General features: G+C 39.8%; 1 protein-coding gene across 5 annotated transcripts in view; it reads right to left on the bottom strand.

The window, feature by feature from the left end:
• Positions 1 to 23598, bottom strand: part of ARSG (arylsulfatase G) — a 124707-nt gene that overhangs the window by 76926 nt on the left and 24183 nt on the right. For 4 of the 5 annotated variants that reach the window (XR_004254684.1, XM_032209542.1, XM_032209545.1 and 1 more), the window contains one exon: positions 400 to 759. Coding sequence is in view for 4 of the 5 variants with exons in the window: in XM_032209542.1 (XP_032065433.1) it covers positions 400 to 629 (230 nt within the window). In the remaining variant the exon portion in view is untranslated. Of the gene's footprint in view, positions 1 to 399; positions 760 to 22853; positions 23001 to 23598 lie in introns of those variants that run through there. The other variant, XM_032209544.1, reaches the window with a different exon arrangement.

Raw genomic sequence — 23598 nt, 5'->3', positions numbered from 1 at the left:
CGGGCATGAAAGGCCTTTTTCGACCTCCTCAGGCTCCAAAAAAGCCATGTATGCATGTGCAGGGCAGCGCAGGGGGGTGGGGGTGTCATGCACACATGCACAGTGGCATGGGGCGGGGGTGGGATTAAATTATTGGTGTGGGCACGCATGCATGCACAATAGCGCATATCTGTGCCGCCTTTTGGCACCCGAGGCAAAAAAGGTTCGCCATCTCTTTTATAAGCTGTTGAAAGTACGCTTTTGATTGTACACAATGTAAATGTGATAAATCAATAAGAAAACAAAAATGCACAATTATAGGCACACAATCTTAAAATCCTGTAGCATTAAACAATTGTCTACACTCTCTAAATACATGGTAAATAAATGTGAATGATAAAAGAATGGTTTGAAACTCACCTCATTCCTTCCTGGGCTATCTTATCCAAATTAGGTGTGTCTTTTTGTAGGTCCCAGTTGGCTCCAAAATCTCCCCATCCTACATCGTCTGCCAAAATTACTATGAAATTTGGTTTCTTGTAAACTGTTCTTTCCCAGTTAAAAAAAACGGTAGTGGGACGGTAGTAGAGAAGCCCAGTAAAACAACTGACCAAGACCAACACCAGTCCTTTAAGAAGCAGAATATCCATGGCATCAGGAGAACAGTTTTAGGAGACATCTCATGAACATTAAAAATATCCAACTGTAAATGTTCTCTGGGTGTTCTTTTCTTCAGAGGCAATATGGGTATTTCAGATCAATTGCAACATTCCCGAAATTCTGCAGAAAAGAAAATTAGAAGGAGATATTAAGAAAAACACACATACAGGTTTGCAGATAAGAGATATAGCTTAGTAACTTAGTATAGCCTTTATTGTTATTGTACATCATGTATACAACAAAATTGGTTGTATACATGATATACAATGTAACAATGTTACTTGCTTTACTCAAAAGGCGACTCTGAATTTAAGATGATTATTTAAGAAAAAAATAGATTAAAAAAACCTGTGAATACAAAGGCAACATGCTTTGCATTGCCTGCTTTGGATCCTGTTGGTTTGTTAATGTCAGCTAAAACCAGTTTTGAAAATTTGTTCCTCACCATTCATTGCCCAGGATATGTGTGCATTATATCCATATACCCAAATTATACATATACATATGGGATCAGGAAATAGATGAGAGACAGAAGACAGACAAAGTTCTAGTAATTAATTGCTTTCAAAATATAACCACTTAAAAGTTAATTGTTTCACTTACTAATCACTCTCACAGAAACACACACAAATATTCACACACTTTCACATAGATCCCTTTTCAACAGAAACCGCCAAAAATAATAAATAATTTCAAAAGGGGGAAAAGGCAGCTACACAGGAAAGGGAAAAAGAAAGGACCATGCTCAGAAGTTACAAAAGAGTTAAATTCACCAAGTAAACAACACCTGCCAAAGTGCAGTTAATTTTCAAAGTCATCAAAGATCTACCTATGTTTGCATCTATTCTAATTATCTTGCTTTCAATAACTACTTATCAGTGTATTTCCATATGCAATTATTTTTTGGGGGGGAAATCTCCTAGGGAAAGCAGATGTATTGGTCAGAGTAAATTATGCCATGAAATTGTATTCATAGTGGCAAGCTCTTGAAAGTCACATTGTCATGGAGAGGACAACAAAGGACTTTACCATAAACCTGCATTCTCTCATAAGAACTTTAGCCCTTTATTTGCAGGAACCCCAAATCCAACAATTTAATCAAATTCTACTCTAGAGCAGTATTTGCAGATTCTTTAGATGTCCATTTTCAGACAGTCACACCTAAACTCTGTTTGAATCAATGATTTGTATAGCAGACCATCTCACCAAAAGTGATTCTGGGTGGCATGTAACAATTGGATAAAAAATAAAATAGATAAAAAATAAGAGATAAAAAAATATAAAAATCTACATTCAACAAAATAAGTAGTATAAAAAAACAAGTATACAAACCTCTAGGTGAAGAGGCTAAAAATGGCCAGTTGAACAATGAAATCAGCTAAACAAATCTTCAATTACTTGAGAGTTCCAGGTTCAACAACAAAATCAGGTTTTGATGACTCTTATGTCAAAAGGAAATGGAGATGATCTAATTTTGGGGGTAAGGATGACCATGGCAAAGAAGGCACTGCTCCTGGCACCCACCAAATGCAGATCCCTAGTTGATGGTACCTAAAGATAAAGGTTTCCCTCGTACATATGTGCTAGTTGTTCCCAACTCTAGGGAGCGGTGCTCATCTCCATTTCAAAGCTGAAGAGCCAGTGCTGTCCAAAGACATCTCCGTGGTCATGTGGCCGGCATGACTAAACACCAGAGACCCACGGAACGCTGTTACCTTCCCACCAAAGGTGGTCCCTATTTTTCTACTTGCATTTTTTACATGCTTTTGAACTGCTAGGTTGGCAGAAGCTGGAACAAGTAACGGGAGCACACTCTGTTATGCAGTGCTAGGGATGGTACCTAGAACATGCCTTCTCTGCCAGATCTAATGGGGTGGGCTGGGAATAACCAGGGAGTAAGATGATCCCTCAAGATAGGGCAATCCCATGAAGGACTTTATTATCTAAGCATATTTATCAAAATGTCTTTAAGACCACAACTCAAATTCCCTTAGATTAGAAGACAAACTTTCCACATCTTAAATTAACTACTTCCTGTGGTAGGAGCACAATGTATTTACTGTAATCCAGAATTCTGCTATCTACCATGGGCAAATCTAACTGTAGCAACTTTTCTTCCTAATCACGATGAATATCAGTTATAGCAATTCCAGCTGTATGAATGAACTGTAATGTCTGAATTCACCTCCACCCTTACTAGGATTAAAGCTTATTAGAAAAACAATTTTGTCTACTATTCAAAATGATAAGTAAAGTATAGCTGATATAGGAGTCATCACAAGCAGCATAAGGGTAAGTCTAAAACAAATGCAAGGATTTTATATACAAAAGTTAATACATAATTTGAAAATTCAGATCCATTGAAAAACATGAACAAAATTACATTTTATCAGGACATAGGCTACTTGCAAACATTCAGGAATCTTTCTTTTGTTAAATTAGTAACATGGTTGTTAAGTGAATCTGGATTTCTCATTGACTTTGCTTGTCAGAAGGTCTCAAAAGCTGATCACATGATCCCAGGACCCCACAACCGTCATAAATATGAACAGTTGCCAAGCATCTTAATTTTGATCATGGTGACCATGCATGGGGTTGTCACCGGTTCAAGGCTGCAGTTGTCAGCCTTCCATCCTTCTGAGGTGGGTAAAATGAGGACCCAAATTGTTGGGGGGCAATATGCTGATTCTGTAAACCTCTTAGAGAGGGCTGTAAAGCACTATGAAGCGGTGTATACCGTATTTTTTGGATTATAAGACAAACTGGTGTATAAGATGTACCAAATTTCAAAGAGGTAAGTAACAAAAAAAAGTTTTTGTCCTCCTCAGCCCCCAGAAGCACTCTGCAGGCTTCAGCAGGGCTGGGGGGAGGCAAAAACGCTGTTTTTGCGAAAAACGGCCTATTTTTTGCAAAAATGGGAAGCAGTGGCGGGGCTTCAGGAGGCCAAAAATGGCTGTATTTGGTGTATAAGATGCACCAATATTTCCACACACTTTTTTTGGGGGGGGGAGATGTGTTTTATACTCCAAAAATATGGTAAGTCTAAGTGTTATTGTTATTGTAACTATGAAAAAAGGTTGTGAGTCACTTTTTTCAGTGCGGTTGTAACTTTGAATGGTCACTAAATGAATGGTTGCGAATCAAGGATTACCTACCTGTATTACAATCTTTGTTAATTAGCAAAGGGAAAAATCTAATCTATCTGATGTATACTTTATATCCTCTTGTGAAGTTGAAAGCTGCACAAAAGTTCTATAGATAGAGATGTGGTATTATTTGACTAACTGATTAGTTGTGCAGTACATGTATATTAAATTTTATACTTCCAAAACGAATGGTCATTTTCCCAAATAAAAAAATGATATTGTTATTTCAATTTCAAAGTAGATCAGTTCTATTAGTGCAGGGGTGTCAAACTCAGATCGTCACAGTGCCATCACATGATGTGTTGCAACTTTTTCACTAAACTGGGTGTGGCCGTGTCCAGCGTGTGATGCATCCAGCCCACGGGCCGTGAGTTGGATAGCCCTGTATTAGTGGATAAGTTTTATTTGTGTGCTTTTCTGTACTGATGTCACTGACCAAATCAATTTTGTTACTGAAATTGCCATTCTCCTTTAATTTTTTAAAATAATTTGTACATATGAAAAACTGCAATAATCTGGATTGCCAGAGCATCCTAAGAATCCTAAGCAAAGAAGAGAAGCATTGTAATTCTGCAAAATATTGCCTTTGACAAAAGAGAAGTTGTTGAGGGTGGAAAGTACTGTTATTTTTAAGCTACATAGGCATCCGATTCCCAGATAGGGATCACAGTTTACTCTGTGTAATTATGAAGGCTTGTTACATGAATAGCGTGTTACAATAAATTTGGAGCCAGGGGCCAGGGACTGACAACCCACTCTCCTGAATTACTATGAGGAAAGCACTAAGAAAGTAAAGCAGTGGCCAACAGACTTATCATCAGTATATTTGCTGGCGGTCTCTTGCATTTCTGAGGAAGGACAGAAAAAAGGTTCAGAATGTAATCTGTAACTTGGAGCCATGGAAGGACAAAGTACCCTCTGCTTTATGCCGAAATGCCACAAGAGATAGGGACATTTTAAAAAACACCTTTAATATATATCGTATTTTTCAGAGTCTAAGATGCACCTTTTTCCCTCAAAAAGGCTGAAAAACTGGTTGCGTCTTATACACTGAATACAGCATTATTTGCCTCCCGAAACCCTCGTCCCCTTCACCAAAATGGCCGTGCATAGCTTTTAGAAGGCTTTCAGAGAGCTCCTGGGAGCTGGGGAGGGCAGAAATGACCAAAAATGGGCTGTTTTTGCTCGATTTTGCCCCCCAGCCCCCAGGAACACTATAAGCTTCCTACTCCGAAAAATACGGTATTCGTTTGGAGACTGAAGTTACCATGGCACGGAAAGAAGGGATCAACGACTATTTTTCACGCTTTCAACCATTGTAGCATCCCCATTGTCACATAATCAAAATTCAGACACTGGGTTGTAATCAACTGGCTCCTATTTATGATGGTTGCAGTGTCCCATGGTCATGTCATTGCCTTTTTGACCTTCCGACAAAGTCAATGGGGACCCAGATTCATTCCACCACCATCTCACTAACTTAACAACTGCAGTGATTCACTTAACAATTGTGGCAAGAAAGGTTGTGAAATGGGGCAAAACTTCCTTAGCAACAGAAATTTTGGGCTCATTTCTGATTGTATGTCATGGACTTCCTGTACTAAGGGACATACACAAGGCCCCTTAACCACAGACCTGAGGTCATAGTGACCGCAGAAGTTTCCCAAAATGTTCAGAACACCCCTATTTTTAGAAATGAATGGTTCCGGTTGCGAATAGAATTTATAAAATTTGTTAATTTGATCAATAAATGAAAATTGCAAGCATACAAAGTAAATTTAACGACATATCCCACCTATTATTTTCATAGATTAAGAAAATTGTATGAGTGGTCATTATGATCACATGCCTGTAATGGCGTAGCCGAAATAATATGTCTGTGGTTAAGGGTTAAAGTCCCAGTAGCACCACTAGATCCCACTAGGGATCTAGGCCTGAACCTCTCACCATAATAATACTATTTTTCTCCGCTTTAGAACTTCCCACATCAGCATTTATCAGCTCAATCGGGCTTGCAGGAGGAGTACATTCCAAAGAAACAGCTGGCAGTAGTAGCTGTACCTGGCAGTAGTAGCCAGTTCACCTTCTCCAGAGAAGGCCTTTATTTATATTTTAAAAGCTCACCCACCCCAATACTGAAACCAATCAGTGGTAAATACTCTGCAGATCAGTCACTTCGACAGCTTGCAACACTTGTTCCCAGCCTTTATTAACTAAGTTAGTAAATCAGAGTTCACTTTTATGAGACGCCAACAGCCTGATCCGCTGAGAACTGGACAAAACTGACTTAATTTCCACAGAGGAAAACTCCTTGCACATCACCATCAGTCCAGCCTAATCTGCAAGGACAGTGAGAATGTTATCAGAGGATGACACTTGAAAACAGGGAAAAGCCAGCTGGAATATCAAAGACAGAGAGGCACTGTGAGCATAAGCAATCGGAGGTGGGTGGAACAGGCCAGCTGAGTCCAGCTAAGACCAGTATTATGACAGATGGTTCCAGTTGAGTATCAAAGACCTTGGGGAAAGAATGTGCAGCTGAAGATACAAATTCAGTCAGTCAGTCAACACAACAAAAGAAAGAAGGGGTAAGAATGACCTAATTAAACAACGGGCATGAGTCAAGGGATGGGCTATACAAAACAAAACTCAGTCGTGAGACAGCAAAGAGAAAAGGAGATTTGAAAAATTAAAACACTCGGTGCGCAAGGCAAGAATTCAGGAGTTGGGCCTGCTCAGTTAAATTCCCTAGCAAAGATCAGGCTTGATGAATAAGTGAATATAAACTTTGCTGGAATTACTGAGGTTAATTAAAGGTCTAAGAGTCCCAGTACAGAAGATTTCATTCTTCACTTTTTTTTCTCCAAGAACAGGTTCCCAGGAAGTACCTACATAAAATATGGTAGGTGACACCATCCTGACTGATCTATAAGTAAGGCTGGAGAAGATTCCTGGATATATCTTTGACAGCTGCTGTCAAAGAATTGGTCAGGTGGCTATAACCTTCAATCATGCTGGGAACTCTTAAAAGTGAGCTACAGGACAGAACAACAAAATTTGATTTTTAAAAAAGTATTTAGATTGGGGAATATTCAGTTCTTCTATAAACAGTGCCTGTCTGCTATTAAAGGCAGCACTTCCAGATTAAAATTTACTCCATCTCCGTAACCTAAGATTGGCTAATCAAGCCATGGACAACTTGCTAGTTAAGTTTGCTTGTCCATGGAGCCAACAGGTCCATGCAGGCACCACTGTTGCTAAGACAGTCATGTGCTTTGTTTAATTATTAGATTTCTATCTTGCCCTTCAGTCAAGGACTTGATGCTGCAGATATTGTGCTCCTTCCAATTTTATTCCAGAAGAAGCCTGAGAGACAGATTGTGCTAATAGAGTGGATGAACACAAAAGGTTAATACATTCCTCATTCTACATTAAAAACTTTTTATCACCCTGTAATCCCTTCAAGGGACATGGTGGATCAGTGACTAAGTGACTAAGACGCTGAGCTTGATCAGAAAGGTTGGCAGTTCAGCGGTTCAAATCCCTAGCGCTGCATAATAGAGTGAGCTCCTGTAGCTTGTCCCAGCTTCCACCAATGTAGCAGTTCTAAAGCATGTAAAAAAAGTAGAAAAATTGGGACCACCTATTTAGTCATGCCGGCCACATGACCACGGAGACGTTTTCAGACAGCGCTGGCTCTTCAGCTTTGAAATGGAGATGAGCACCGCCCCCTAGAGTCAGGAACAACTAGCACATATGTCCAAGGGGAATCTTTACCATTAATCCCTTAGTTCAGGGTAGAGTCAGGATAGAGCTAAGCATTTACTGGATGGATGCTCTTCCTGATGCCTAAATGAAGTTTACAGCAGATATTTTTTCTTTGCATCCTTAAGGAGAAATATCTGCAGCTACCTAGAATTGAACTCTGAACCATCTGAGTGGGGGGAAAGCATCCTCATTACTAGGCCACTAGGCCACTCATTCCTCACTCTACATTACTGCATTGTTAATTTCCTCATTACTGCCAGCAGCAGCATATACAACAGAACAAGTGACATCCTGGTAGGTCTGATAAAGAGGGGCAAATGATTGTGCAGTATGAAAGAAGACAGGAAAAGAATATAGTGACCTGGGGTGAACATGGCACAACTTTAGACCATAAGATTACTGGTGACTCACCAAGCCTTCAATATGATCCCAGAGACCTTTAAGGTTATTGTCACAGGTTAGTATGTGGGGGGAAATTATTAAGACACATGACAGACTGATTATATGAACTAGGTTTAATTTTAATTAAGTTTAAAATGGAATGAAATAAGAAGTGCAAATGCAATTCTGGTTGTAATACGCTGATCTTGATCTGTAGGAAGCCCTGACATTTTTTTCAAAAAAATATTTTGTTGTTAAACCTTAAGTGACCAAATTTATACAACATACTATGCCAGGGATCCACAACCTCCAGTTGGTGGACCAGCACTGGTCCACATCATGCCAGAAACCAGGCTGCGCAAACAAGCAAGACCCCATCCTTGGGATGCAGGCAGCATGTGAAACCACGCCCCCTCCGGTCTGAGGAAAAAACTCTTCACAGAACCGGTCCCTGGTGCCCAAAAAGTTGGGGGACGCTGTACTAAGCCATAACATATTTATAATGGTTGAGGTTATCCAGAATGCTAAATATACACATTCTGCCGACCTAGAAGTTTGAAAGCATGTAAAAATGCAAGTAGAAAAATAGGAACCGCCTTTGGTGGGAAGGTAATAGCATTCTGTGGGCCTTTGGTACTTAGTCATGCCGGCCACATGACCACAGAGACGTCTTCAGACAGCGCTGGCTCTTTGGCTTTGAAACAGAGATGAGCACTGCCCTCTAGAGTTAGGAACGACTAGCAAATATGTGTGAGGGGAACCTTTACCTTTAAATGTACTCAGTGGGGCTTAGTGCAATGTGTGAATCTAATGAATATGTACTGCATATCTAACAGAGTACTGCATTGTAAGCCTCCCAAAGTCATTTTGGACGGTGTGTTGGGCAGCAGATAAATGTAACAATAAATAAGATATAAGAATAGTAAATAAGAAATAAGAAAGATTAAATAAAAGTATGGCACTACTGAATTAGATGACTGTAAATGGGGATGCCATGTCAAATAACAGAGCAGTTTTGCTCAGACAGGACAACTTTAAATTAAAAGAAGAAATACATGTATATCCCCATCAGATCAATCAAATTAAAAAGAGGCAAACAGATGCCTGGGGATTGCCTGGTAAAACTAAGATGTAGAAATTATCCAAACCCAATCATCTTCTGGTGTTCTCTGAGGTAATACCAGCAATATATCTAAAATAAAATGAGAAAAACAAGTGTGTTTGAGTCAGAACTTCCTAGAATTGCTAATATGTCATTCTCTTGAGTTTATCTGGCAGGCTGTTCACTTTGTAAGTGACCAATCTGAGTTTGCCTCAATTTTTGGCAATGGGTTTTGTGTACTGGGAGGAGGTAAGCATGTCCCATGTGGCTTAACAAACAGATCCAGCAGCGTCTTCGAAGAAATACCACGCTCCACCTATTTTAAGAGCAAGAAGGACTCTTTGCCAAGGCCTGGGTCTGATATTTAAGAGAACTACACTACACTATAAACAAACCCAGAGAATGCGACAACAACAAAATTTTCCATCCAAATCCTTGCTGTTCCCATGTTTCTTATTAATCCGTTCCAACGTATATGATATTGCTTGATCATCATATCTACCTGCTGGTTTACATGCCCACATTTTAAAAAACTCATTTTTTAATAACACGACACTTTATGGGCAACGTGGAACACATTCTTGACATACAGTTGGTCCTTCACTTATGACCACTATCAAGACCAGAATTTTTGTTGCTAAACACGTGGTTGCTAAGTGAGTAGCACATGATTCTACAACCTTTCACGCCACGATTACTAAGCGAATCACTTTAGTTGTTAAGCAAATCTGGCTTCCCCCATTGACTTTGCTAGTTACACACCAGCTGGGAAGGTTGCAACTAGCAATCACATGACCTTGGTATGGTGCAAACTTTGTAAATTTACACACCGGTTTCCAAGTGCCTGAATTTTGAGAATGAGACCTTCGGGATGCTGCAAAATTTGTTTAAGTGCAAAGATTGGCCATCAGGTTTTTATTGCCACTGTAACTTTGAATCATCAAATGAATGGTTGTAAATTGAGGATTTCCTGTAGTGTTGCTATGGGCAATGAAAAAGTACATGAAGGGAAATGATTGCATTAAAACAAAGATTCATAAGCAAGAGTAGGCAAGAATCTAGTCCTCAATTTTCAGAGTTTTCATATGTTTTAATATATCAATGATCAAAGTTATTCCTTTGTAGACACTCCTGGAAACAACATATTGGGAGGGGGGGATATGTTTTTTTCAAGGATATCAGCAAGCAAATGACAGTACAGGTATATAGTATATTCAAAATAGAGAGATACAGGTGTACAACAGAGCATAAATTTCCTTGTTTTAGTAAAAACTGGTCTATAAAACAAACTGACATGGGGACCTGTGGACCTGGCACCATTAACAGTATTTTATAAAAGAAAGAAATTAACATTTTAAGTTCTGGACATAAATATCTGTATTTTAGGAATACACTAGCAGTTAGGTTGTCCTTAACTGATCTTGAAAATTCAGTGGCAAATCTGATTAGAAGTTGGATGGGAAACCAGAGCAAAAGATCAGGGCGGTAGACCTGAGTGGGAACTCTAAATAAATAAATAAATAAATGATGAACTCCGTCCATTGTGTTATCAAGAAACCTACGCAAATCTGTCTCTATCCATGAGGTCAGCGAGAGTCAAACTTGACTCAAAAGAGATTTTATCTTTTTATGCTATAGAATGCAATGCACAGTAAAGGACAAATAGACGTATTTGTGAATAAAAGAACATGCAGTGAAGATAACCCAGATCATATTTAACAAAATAATACTTTATTGTATTTATTTATTTGTTTAATTCAGTGTTGATTGGCACCCACCTGAAATACATGATTCTGGGTTGCCAGCAATGATTAAAAACAAAATGAAAACATTATAACAAACCAAAAATAACATACTGTATACAACACCTGAGATAAAACATTAATAAACTATGATATGGCCTCAATTACACACTCAGGGCTCCGGGCTCATTAACCAAGCCAGGTTTCAGGGTCTTACAAAAGGCCAGCAGAGTCAGACCAAATCTAATCCTGAGGGGAAAGAGGTTTATTTGTTTGTATGTTTAACTTCTATGCCATCCATCTTGCCGAAGTGACTCTAAGCCAGTCAAACTGGATTTCTTCAAGGTCCGGATTAGCATTGTAATTCTTCTCCATGAGCTGGCAATGGGAGGGGGAGGGAGAGACGGGACGGATGCCTCCTGAAGCACCCTGCCAACCAAAATGGGGCACGGGGAACATACGCTCCCCCATGCCTCATTTTTGCTCTCCATGGCCTCCAGCAGCACTCGGCTAGCCAAAAACCATCCCGCGGAGGTCTCCTGAGCCCCATCCCCCACAGTCTATTTTCAGCCTCCCCCAGCACTCTGCTTGCCAAAAACGGGGTGTGGGTGACTGCACACAGCCCGTTTTGGCTGGCAGAGGCACCAGGGGTCTGGATTCAGCCAGTGGGTCTTGGGCTTGTCTTAATGATAGCAATTAGAAACACAACTACCATTGTCAAGCAACACGGTCATCACATGACTACAAGGCTTAATGACTGCAACCCCAGCAGTCCCTGTTGCTGTACTTAAGGGAGGATCATGGGACAGGACCTCCTTTCAACTTCCTGCAATGGGGAAGCCAGGAGGAAGCTGCAAGTCTGGGAGGCTTGCCAGCAGGTTGTCAGGATGGTAAGTGGCTGCAGTGGTGCAACTGGGCATAAGACGGTTGCTTTGGAGGACAGAAAGGCGCACAGAAAGTGGCAGGAACAACTTACAGAAGCGCTTTGTAACCTTCCCCATTGATTTTGTGGGAAGCTGGCAGGGAAGTTCGCCATGATCATGTGACTGCAGTATATTGCAACCATCCTAAGTGCAAGCCAGTTACCAAGCCCAGGTCATAATCATAGGTGACCACAGGGATGCTGAGACAGACAGAACTTGTTCAGCATTTTTCTAATTTCGAACAGTTGCTGAACAAATGCTAATTAACTGAGAATTTAATGTTAAAGTTAAAAGAAAGTTAACAGAAAATATGCCTGAAGTATTCACAATTTTTGTTTTAATGTGACTAAAAAAATATTTAGAAATTCAGTGCAGAAACAATCCCCATTTACAGACAGATAGGATTACATATATCAAAAACATTTCAGAAACAAGAGAACGCAGGAGAAGTGGGCATCACAGACTGCCTTAAGGTTATTATACAAGGACAAATCATGCATTGCAATGAACACTTGGAACTGGAAGATACTTCTAAAGTAACCTACCAGATCCCCTGTATGGATTGCCCCTGTGACTATATAGGACAGATGGGGAGGAAGGTTTTTAGAGTTTTTAGAGTTTTATTGGGATTTATATGCCGCCCTTTTCCCTGAGGGGACTCAGGGCGGCTTACAACCACAAGGGAGGGGGGTGCAGTGTCAAAAACAGAACAGTATGTGAACAAAGAAAAAATAGTAAAAACACAACTTTCATTCAGCAATCAAACACTCGGGCGGGTAAATTGGGAACCTATCCCCAGGCCTGCTGGGAGAGCCAGATCTTGAGGGCTGCGCGGAAGGTCTGGATAGTGGTGAGGGTACGGATCTCAACGGGGAGGTCGTTCCACAGGGTCGGAGCTGCAACAGAAAAGGCTCTCCTCCGTGTGGTTGCCAGTCGGCATTGACTGGCAGATGGAATTCGGAGGAGGCCCAGTCTGTGCGATCTAATTGGTCGATTTAGGGAGGTAATCGGCAGAAGGCGGTAACTACCACATTGCAAGAACACAAGTGTGCACTCAGATTAGGAGGCCCAAACTCATTGGTAGCCTCACATTGCAATGAACCAGAATATACATTCAATTTTGCAGCTATTAAGATTGTTGGCTGAGCAGTTACAAAAATAGCCAGGGAAATGATCGAAGCCTGGGAAACAGGCCCCTTGTCAGTCAACCAAGGTGATGATGGTAAATCATGTGGCAGCACATGGAAACAATAGCCAACTTAATAACTGGCCATCAACAACAAAAAAGCCACACATAACCAGGCGCCACATATATACTATGTGTAGAATAGTCTACAGCACACATTCTGGTGAAAGAAAAGTTCCCTGAGGATGGGCTCCAGCATGAGTCCAAAAAGCTTGGAAAACTAAACCTTTGGTCCCCTGTAAGCGATCCAGATTGAATCCTACACATAAAAAACAACTGGCACAATATCAAAACTCAGAAGTTGAGGGGAAAAGTACATGAATGGGAATGAACTTCCAACAGTATGAATAGGGGATTCAGAACAAAAGTGCGGAACTTGTTAAAGTCCCGGAATCCCATTTTTCAGAAGAATAATTCTTTTCTAGAGACAAGATTTAATTTTCCAGAAAACCTCTTCTTTATTGGGTTTTGGGAAATCTGCCTGAGAAAATGTATAAAGAACCAAAATGACTCACTGGGAAATTGCACTAACAGTTTCCCAAGAGGTAGTCATCTAAAAACAAACAATAGATTTATTTCTGCAAAAAAAAGGAGAGAGATTCATTATATTTCTTCTAATAAGCCTCTGTGGGTAAATAATTATTTGCTTCATGAATAGAAAAGGGGTTGAGTTTCCAAAGTCTTCCTAAGCACGATTGCAAATCTCAAGGAAGGGCTTTACTAAATTGATAGTTTTACTATGGTACATATGTAGGAATTATTTTATAGCCAAATCTGAGATTTCTTAGAATTACAATCCTGAAACCTCTGTGGGATCAATCACACAAAGCCTGCTGGAATGCCTTTTTCAGGTGGTGCTGAAAGAAATGTACTCATTTATTTAAAAGACTTACCGTAGATAGCTGCCCTTATGAACCACAATCCTTGATGACTCACAAAGGTATAAAAACCTTTATAAAAAACCACACCGTCCAAAAAACCACAATGGAAACTCTTGGTACTCTGGATCAACACTCTCCTACATATCAGGCTTCCACCTTGCTGGACTCCATTCTCAGCTTTCCCCTACAATTTGTCAAGGTCTTCCATGTCCCACACATAGCACTTGTCTTTTTATGTACACTGAGAGCCTATGCACCCCTGCGCATGCCCTCCTGGCATGTGTGGATGACCTCCCGTGTGCCCTGCCCACCCCCCGCATGCATGCATGGGCCCCTGTACCTGTCCCTCCCCCCCACGCATGTGCGGCAGAGACCTGAAGGCCAGCTGGCCAGTTGAACTGGGGGGCAACAGCTCGTATGCCATCAGAGACGGTGCTGCACCATAGGTTTACAAAATCAATGTTTTTAGAAAGATGTATTGCTGTAGGATTTCCTGGTGGTCTCCTTTCCAAGTACTAACCATATCTGACTCTGCTTAGCTTTTTCACCATGTTAACTACAACTATGTAATGGAAAGAAAATTGATACGACATTATAATATATTGTAAAAGTTGTATTTAAAGATCCAAGTAAACAACACGTTCACTAAGCACACAAGAATTCAAGATGTCTCTTTAATTAAATCCAGACTGGATTTAAACTGACCTGAATTTCTGCAAAAGCAAATTTTGACTGCATTTCTATATCTAACTGAGCTATGAGTCATTTGGCACATAAAACTTCTCAAAACAGAATAAAGCACTTCCTTTTGACTCATGAAAGCAGCTGGGTTGCTTTCTAGGATCACTAAAATATTTTGAACACTGGTCCTTACTACCTCCACATGTAGGCAGTGACAGCTAGTAGTTTGGCAAACATTTATGTGGGCCCGGATAAAAGATGTTAAACAGCATAGAAGGTGCTTTGTTTATACTTCTGTATGATCCAAGGCATTTCTTTTACAGGATTTATGCAATATCTTGTCAGTACTGAACATGTAGGGGAGAATTTCTTATTACATTACACCATTCCAAGTAGTCAGAAACATAATACAAAGGATTTTGTATCTGATCTTTCTAGGGATTGTGATGTGTCATCCTTAGAAAGAGAAATGGAAACTGGAAACTACCCTCACTCCTGTTCTCTAAACACCAGAGTAGCTTAACAGTTTTCCTCTGAGTAGTTTACAATACGTTATCTTCTCAGAAGGACTGTTTACATAGGCACTAACCAGAGGTGGTATTTAACCAGTTCTGGCAGGTTCTGGAGAACCAGTAGCAGAAATTTTGAGTAGCTCAGAAAACTGACAAATAGGCTGGCCCTCAGTGGTGGGTTTCAAAAATTGTTGGAACTTACTCTGTGGGTGTGGCCTCCTTTGTGGGAGTGGTTTGCCGCCCATGTGATCAGATGGGAGTGGCTTACTTCCCATGTGAGGTGGCGCAGTGGTTAAATGCAGCACTGCAGGCTACTTCAGCTGACTGCAGTTCTGCGGTTCGGCTGTTCAAATCTCACCGGCTCAAGGTTGACTCAGCCTTCCATCCTTCCGAGGTGGGTAAAATGAGGACCCGGATTGTTGGGGGCAATATGCTGACTCTGTAAACCGCTTAGAGAGGGCTGAAAGCCCTATGAAGCGGTATATAAGTCTAACTGCTATTGTTATGTGACCGGATGGGAGTGGCTTGCTGCCCATGTGACCGGATGGGAGTGGCTTGCCACCCATGTGACCTGGTGGGAGTGTGGTGGTGCGCTCTGAGCCAAACCTTCACTGTAGGAATTGGGTCCCCTCTCTCAACAGGTATGCCAACAACACTTATCACCATCAGATTACTGATGTTTGGAGCAATTAGGCGTGTTCTTTGCTCTGAACATATGAGGTTCATTTTTGAGAACCCCCTTTCCGCCTCTGCTGAACTAACAGCAATTGTCCTGACAATATCTCTAGCTTTTCTGACACTGTCAGGAATTTTGTAGTTATCTGGATTTTTCAGCACATTTTCCAAAAAATCCCTGTAGTCGTTCAAATCAATTTCATAATTAAAAATACGGCCAAATTCAACCAATGCTTTTACACATGTTAGCAGCTGCTGGAATTATGTTTGCCCAACAGTGGAAAAATAGAGATATATAAATGAATAAATATTACAATGTGCAGGAATAAATAAATTGAGAATTAAAATCAAGAAGGCTTTTTCACGTGGGATTGGTTTTAGCAATTGCCAACTAACGGAAACAGGAATTAGAAATTCAAAAGTATGAAAGAAAACACCAATTATGTAAGGAAAGGTCCCTAAAATGTATAAGGAAATATTACTAGATCATTATTAATGCTGCGAGACATTACACACACACAGCGGACGTGCGGGGGAGCAAGCGAGCTGCGATGCGCCGGCAAGGGCGCTTTGCAGTGACAGGGGCCAGGACCGGTACCGGCGTTCCCGGAAGTTAATTACTTCCGGGTTCATCAACCAACCAGTTCGCAAGAACCGGCGCAGACCGGTAGGAACCCTGCAGGCCCTGCCCCTGCTGCCTCCCAGCTGATCTTCTTTTCCGGGCCACACCACGCCCACAAAGCCACACCCACAGAACCAGTAGTAAAAAAAAATTGAATCCCACCACTGCTGCTAACTCTTGTCATATGCACCCAGGCCTAACAAAGATGCTTGAAAGATATCTAAGGATATAGGCCTAAGTGCTGAATTTGACTGGTAGCATGAGATTAAAAAAAACTTGACTTTATGGACAAACCCATGTAACTTTCTCTACAGATGTGGTGTCATTAATTTCTTCCAGGATGTTTTCTCAAGTAGTCTGCAATCCTGGGATTTGTTGGTAGTCTCCCATCCATTGAATAGGTCTCAATAGGTTTAGTACTTTTAAAGATCAGCCAGACTTAAGTAGGTCCTACTGTCTGTTGTGATGGGAAAGATAGAGAGGGAAAAGGACAGGGTGAAACATCCAGTAAGCTACATTTTTTTTCTTTTTTTAGCAGAAAACCATCCTTTCAGGAGAGAAGGATGAACATTGTCTTTGACTGCCAGTGTGGTAGTTTTCTGCCTGAGTCAACAAGCACCTGAAGCCTGAGTGAGCAGCGGCTGGATGTCACCCTTCTCCCACCTGGCACCTTCCAGTTCCTTGAGTTTTTAATTCTCAGAATTCTAAGTCAGCATGTCAGAAGGTGCAAATGCAACACAACAGCAGTATCTAGAAGTTGCCAGCTGAAGAATCTTCCCAAATCATGCCACCTAGAATACAAGGGTTATCACTTTCGGAAGCAAACAGCCCAATTGTCTCTATGTTCCTTTTGCGAAAGCAACTGCTTTTGGCATTGTTTGCAGAATTTGTGTTGTAGCCCGCTTACCCGGATTTTAGAAACCTGAGCAGCTACTTGATGTGTCTTAGCGATTAAAGGAATGCTAACTAGTATAAGCAGAAACTGCAAACCAAGGTTAGTTATTAGCTAATGGTGGAGGGGCACCCGGGGGCTTTATCCAGTTCCTTACCTGAGAAATAAACAACTTTAAAGTTATTTCTTTGTGGGAGGGATTTAAAATCTTATAAAGTTTCTGATTTTTAATTATTTTTAGCATGGATCTCCTTTGTTTCATGTTGTCATTTATCTTGAAATTGTAGACTGGACATATCGGACATTGATATGGTTCCCAGTCTGTCTTAGATAGCAAAGAGGCCTTTTAAGATATGGAGACACCTACAGGAGACCTCCACAATGTCAATACGGTAAGTTTATATTATGTTTACTTTTCATTTTAAAAGAGAATCCTAGGATAGATTTTTATGGTTGGTTCAAGATACAAATACCGATACAAGATAACATTTGTGGTCCAGGGTTGAACTGTGGGGTCCTTGGTGCTCTCTGAGCTTGATTTTTTTCTTGCAGACGTTTCATTACCAAACTATGTAACATCATCAGTTTGGTAATGAAACATTTTTAAGAAAACCACCAAGCTTAGAGGGCTACACAAGCTACAAATCCTGTAATTCTCCCTTGGTTTATATCCTCTTTTATTGCAATATAAGCTACACTTAATTGATAAAATATCAGTTAGAATTAGTGAATGAACTAATGAACCTCGCTATCTGGAAAAGTCATCATTCCTTAGCGTCAACAATAAGGATTTAGTTCTTTTGAGAGCTCAGAAAAACATAAGGAGATACACTGACAGTGTTAGAATTCATGTATATGTGAAAAGGTCTCACCTTATTGGGGAAACATGAATATAATATGATTCACATTTCAAGCAACTCCATGGTGGTACATAACTAATCTTAATTTTCCGCCTGAATTAATTCAGAGTATTGAAAAGTGAGTATTATTCTGAAATCAAAGATTCTGCCATAAATGTCATGAATTACAAAATGAAGAATTAAATCTAAATAATGGCATTGATCATATAGGCTGTTCAGAACTGAGAATAAATTAATTTCCATGCTTTCTAGAAAAGATTCTGGATCTTCTCCATGCTAAATATCCAATAATTCCATTGTTCAGACATGTTGTTAAATATATCTATTTGGTAAAGCTTAATGTGTTTAATTACTATACACAAAAATGAAATGTATCTGTAAACAAATTATATCCTAAATGAAACACAAGAGGAAGGGCGGGCAGATTTCTGAGCCTAGGCACCACAAATATTCCAAATTGGAATTTGTTCTTGGGGTGAAATGATTCTGCTCCAGTGTACAGTACAACAATATCCTAAGAAAATGAAGCAGACTTTTTATTTTTTGCATATTTAACCTTGATAACAGAGGCAGAAACAAAAAAGTCAGGGTTTTTTGACAGAGCCCAAGCCGATAAGCAAGGTGTTGTTTTCATCTTCTCTGCTTTTCCTTTGTTTTAAGAAGATCTGGAAACTCCTTTCTCACCACTGTTACTTTTTACTTAACATGATTTGTCTGATAGCTAACAGAAATACAGGATACCCTCCTAAAGACAAACAGCTTCTTCCTCATATTGCACATTTCCACTGATTCCTCTTATGTCCTCCACTTGTTCTATATATTACATGGTACTTTCCAATGCTACCCCTTTCCTTTCTTTTCCCAAGCTTATTTCTGAATGACTTTAATTAAGAAAACAAAAAAAAGTTCAAACAATAATGAATAGTTCAAACAGTAATGACAAGAGATTCCGATTGTGCATGTTATTAGTATAATTTGTATTCTTACAATCCTTACAATTTGATTTTCTGGAGCACTGAAGTTGACTTTTTGATTTGAAATTAAGCTTTGACTAGGGGTTTTCTTCAGTTTTCTTTAATGTCTGATCAGCTTAGCAAAGCAGAAGTTTTCTTTATCTTACAAGCTTGTGATCAGCATGGCAAAGGGTGAAGTTTCCATCCTCTACCAACTGAGTAAACTACATGGGGTATGGCTTCACTTTATTAATTTGAGATGAATGAAATGAGGACAAAGTCAACATTCAAGTACTGACCACAGCACTGACTGCTACCATTCAGGACTCTGGAAACCAAGTCTGAACTGCTATGGTGAGTCCTAGCAACAATATGCAGGGACATGTTAATGTTTGTATAGCAAGATGAGCTGAGATTGATTTTTAAAAAAAGCTAAACCAGATAGTTAACTTTAAGCAATGGCACTGCTCATGCTTCAAAGAATAAAACCCGTTCAGAACACGGAGAAACGGATTTCTGGAGGAGGTGTGGTGAACTGAAGATGCAAAAGTAGAGTTATCAACCATGGCAAAGAATTAGGAATCGACAAATAAACTGGATCTTTGGAACCTCTCTGGATACGGAGAGGACAGAAGATCAGCCACATGTGCTCCAGAGGCCTGGTCTTTATGAGGCAACTACAAGACTTTCCATGGATTTCAGCACCAGACGACAAGATTATCCATCTTGCTTGCAATGTGACAGCTTTTAAAGGACACTAAATATGAATATTTCACTTACTATTCACTTTTAGAAATTGTCTATTAATCTTTTTAAAGTTACTAAAGATCTTTGGAACGATAAGTTTGGAAAGTCAATACAGTGAATTTTATCTTCAACTTTGAACAAAAGAAGAATTAATCATAAACTTTAAGAATTCGAGCAAAAAGCTAAGTAAGATTTTGATCTAAGAAAGATACAAATGGATTAACATAAATTTGGTTCAGATGAATTTGAAATATTGACTTTTACTATGTAATTTATTATTAAAAAATAAATACATTTTCATGGGAAACACTTATTTTGGCTATCCTGGTTATTTTCAGTTATAGGAGAAGTTTATGATTTTAGAAATTGCACACTAGAGAAGATTAAAGATTCTAAGAAAAAAGAATACAAGCTTATTGCAAGGATGGAGTCATGATCAACATTCAGTAATGATAACTGCTTCTAAGGATGGATTATGTCCAAAAAGTGTTATCTGATAAGACAAAGTATTGAAAATGAACCGTAAAAATGACAGGCTAAGAGAACAATTTCAAAAAGAATCCACATACATACATACATACACACATACATACACAAAATAACCATTTGAAGTTTTAAAAATTAAAAGGGAAATATAAGTGAGAAGCCAAGAGAATGACCTGGAAAAAAACATTTTATTCGATTTAGGAAAGAGGCTTGTTAAAACCTTGAAGAAATATGTGCAATGGGATAAGGAAGAATTTAAGAGAAATAAAATCCTACAACAATATTTGGCTGAATTTAAAATTAAGACTGCTGAAAGTTTAGGTAGCAATATAAAGTTGGCTTATTTGATCAAGGTTAATGTTAAGATTTTATTTTGCTTTCCAAAGTTCTTTAGGGACTTTCTGCTGACACCAGCAGAATCTGTTTTATGGATTTGCTTATAGGGAAGGGAAGGGCTGGAAACAATATATTTATATATATATATATATATATATATATATACACATACACACACACATACATACATACATACATATACACACACACACACACACTGTGTGTGTAACCTTACAGGGGATTTAGAATTACTTATGTGTTTATCGTTGTGATGAAGGTTGGAAGTCATTTCTTTATATATTTTTCTTTATGCTTTCTTTCCTGCACTTTTTTTCTTTTCGATTCTCTTCTCCTTCTCGAAGTGTAATTTTTATTAGTTTTTACTGTTTATTAATTTTTACTGATTTTTTTTTTAAAAAAAATTTAAAAGTATATGCAGAAACAAAGACGGCGTCATACATTTATAGTGTCATGCATTTTTGTTTGAAGTACAAACAGCTTATCTGGCCAAAAGGTGTTCTTTTCCAGAAACTGAACAAACATGCACAATCAGCCTTTCAGATTTGTTGATGTAACCATGAGAGTCAAGGGCTTAAATCAAATTCTATTCATGCCACAATCCTTGGAGATTCTGGACAGGCAACTGCTTTCCTACAGCTGCATATTAAAAATATTATCTATGTTATCCCCATACAACAGTTAGAATGCAGATTGAAGAAACAAAGCTTCAAATTCTCATTTAGCTTATTTAGGGAAGAGTTAATATTATCCCAACTTCACAGGAAAGTTGTGAAGACAGATTGAGAGAATTAAGAGTAATGCTGCAATAAATTTGAGGAGTGGAGGAGGAAGTAGAATATTATTCTCATAAAAAGCAATGCCTATAACTAATCTTTTTATGTCCTGGAGCAAAGGTGCCCCAGAATTATTTAACATTTTAATACATTTAAATATAAATATATTTAATAAAATTCAGATTCAGCAGAAATGGTTTATCCTTATACCATTTAGGAAATTCACAAAGGAGCCTTCTCCAACCTGTCAAACTCCAGATGTGACATAACAATAGGATCCCAGCAAGCAGATATTCTAGTTAAATCTTCCAATTACTTCAGTCCCAAGACACATGAAGGATACTTGACTGGGAAACTTGACTTCAGTGTTTAGCTCACACGAACTGTAATATCTTCCAGGGCCCTCAAATCCAATGAACTGTTAAGTACATTTTGCTTTAAAATGACTGTAAACACCTAAGTGGTATGCCTTACCCATTTGGCTTCTGCCAGCTTTCACCCAGTCTTCCAAATTTATCTGAGCTGAAGAAACCGGTTGCAACCAGAATTCCAGTAAAAGTGCTAATGACAAAGAATCTGAAACTGATTTCAATGCACACTTCACTGAATATATTAAAACTAATTTCTAAGTAAGCTTTCACAATTGGGATAAAATATCTAATTTAAAAGATTTACATGGCCACCCATCTTAATATCTGTAGCATCTTTCAGTATGGCAAAGAGGGAATTGTTATATTTAAGTCTCCTTGACATTCTGATTGCTAGAGTGCCATTCAAATCACTTTACAGTAAAAGGCAGAAATGGCTTCATTCCCAATCCAGTTTTTTATTGTATTTAACTGAGCTCTTATCAGACCTTTAAAAACAATCCAAAATAATGTTTTGAGTATTTTCTTTGGGGTTTCTTTTTTGGTTATTACTATTAAATGGTATTCCTCAAAGACTACTTGGCCAGTTTATGTAAGCACTTCAAATGTCTATTACAGCCTCTGCTTTTCCGTTTGTTCCAACAAGTCATCACGAAGGGGGGGGAAACCTCTTTTGCTGCTGTATAAAGTGGAAATACTGCAATTATGCATTTCTGGAGCCAACTAGCTTTGCGGTATCCTTTAAAAGTTACCATTCAAGTGAAGAATTTTAGGTTGCATGCAAGAACTTCACACACGTGGGTAAGTAAAGACACTCACAGCAGCCATCAGTGAAAGTAGCGTTAACAAGCTGAGTTCTAATAACTCAGCAAAAATAATCTTCGGGAGCCTTTAAGAGACCTGACAACATAAAAAAAAAATCTCTTCTGGACCAAAAGGAGAGAAACACAAGACACAAAGGCTAAAGACTGCAAACTCCCAACTCGGGGGAGGGGAGCGACGGCGGCGGCGGCGACTTCGATTTCTGCAACTGCTAGTTCGCAAGCACCGCCAGCCTATTGAGTCATCAGTAGCATCCGTTGCAACAAGGACAGCTCGGCTTCCGGGAGGTTAGGAGTATCTAGTGCATGTATACAACAGAATCCAGACACACACACACCCAAACTGGCAGAAACCTGTTCTGTCCGGATCGGCTCTTAGCAGTAGCGGCGGCAGCGCGAGCTTGAACCTGGGGAAAAGAAGTTCGCGCCGCCGCGAAGGCAAGAAAGCGCGCGCTGGAGGCTTGCGCCCGGGAACCCTTATCTGACAAACAAGCTGACCGCTAGGAGGCGCTACAGGAGTCGTCCCCCACCTCTGTTTTAGGAACCTGCCCCAGCAATTCAGAGGATGCTTCTTTAAAAGCTGTGGGGGCAAGTACGAAGTCTATAATAAAAAGTACACGCGGCCCAAGGTTACATCAACTCTCCAGCCGGTCAGCGTTGACTGCAGTGTGGCAGTTTGGCGCGATTTTCTTTCGATAGTTTCGCTCGCCCCGCGCGCGCGACTGTTTCACACGAGGCTTTTTGCCCCGGGAATGTAGCGGACATACCAGGGATTTGCAACTGCGAAGCTGCAAAGAACTACTCGGGTGCTAGTGACACCCGGAGTTTGGTCTGGGCACCAGCCGGATCCACTCGGACTGCTTCGTTGCATTTTCCAGTTTCCTGGTCTGGGTCAATCAATGTTTGCCGCTAGGGCTTCGAGGGGCAAAGCTTGGGACTCAATCATTATGTCCACGCCTCCCCACTTTTGAACGGCTTCTCGGGTGAGGTGGTGGTGGTGGGGTCTTTAGTATATCCTGCCGTTTCTCCTTCGTTGAAAAGATGCCGATGCTGCCGGGTGGGTCTGAGGAAGAAATTAGCGCG

Source organism: Thamnophis elegans, chromosome 2 (genome assembly GCF_009769535.1).
Source record: "Thamnophis elegans isolate rThaEle1 chromosome 2, rThaEle1.pri, whole genome shotgun sequence".
Lineage (NCBI taxonomy): Eukaryota > Metazoa > Chordata > Lepidosauria > Squamata > Colubridae > Thamnophis > Thamnophis elegans.
Note: the sequence above shows the minus strand (reverse complement) of the source record. Positions and strands in the feature narration are given on the sequence as shown.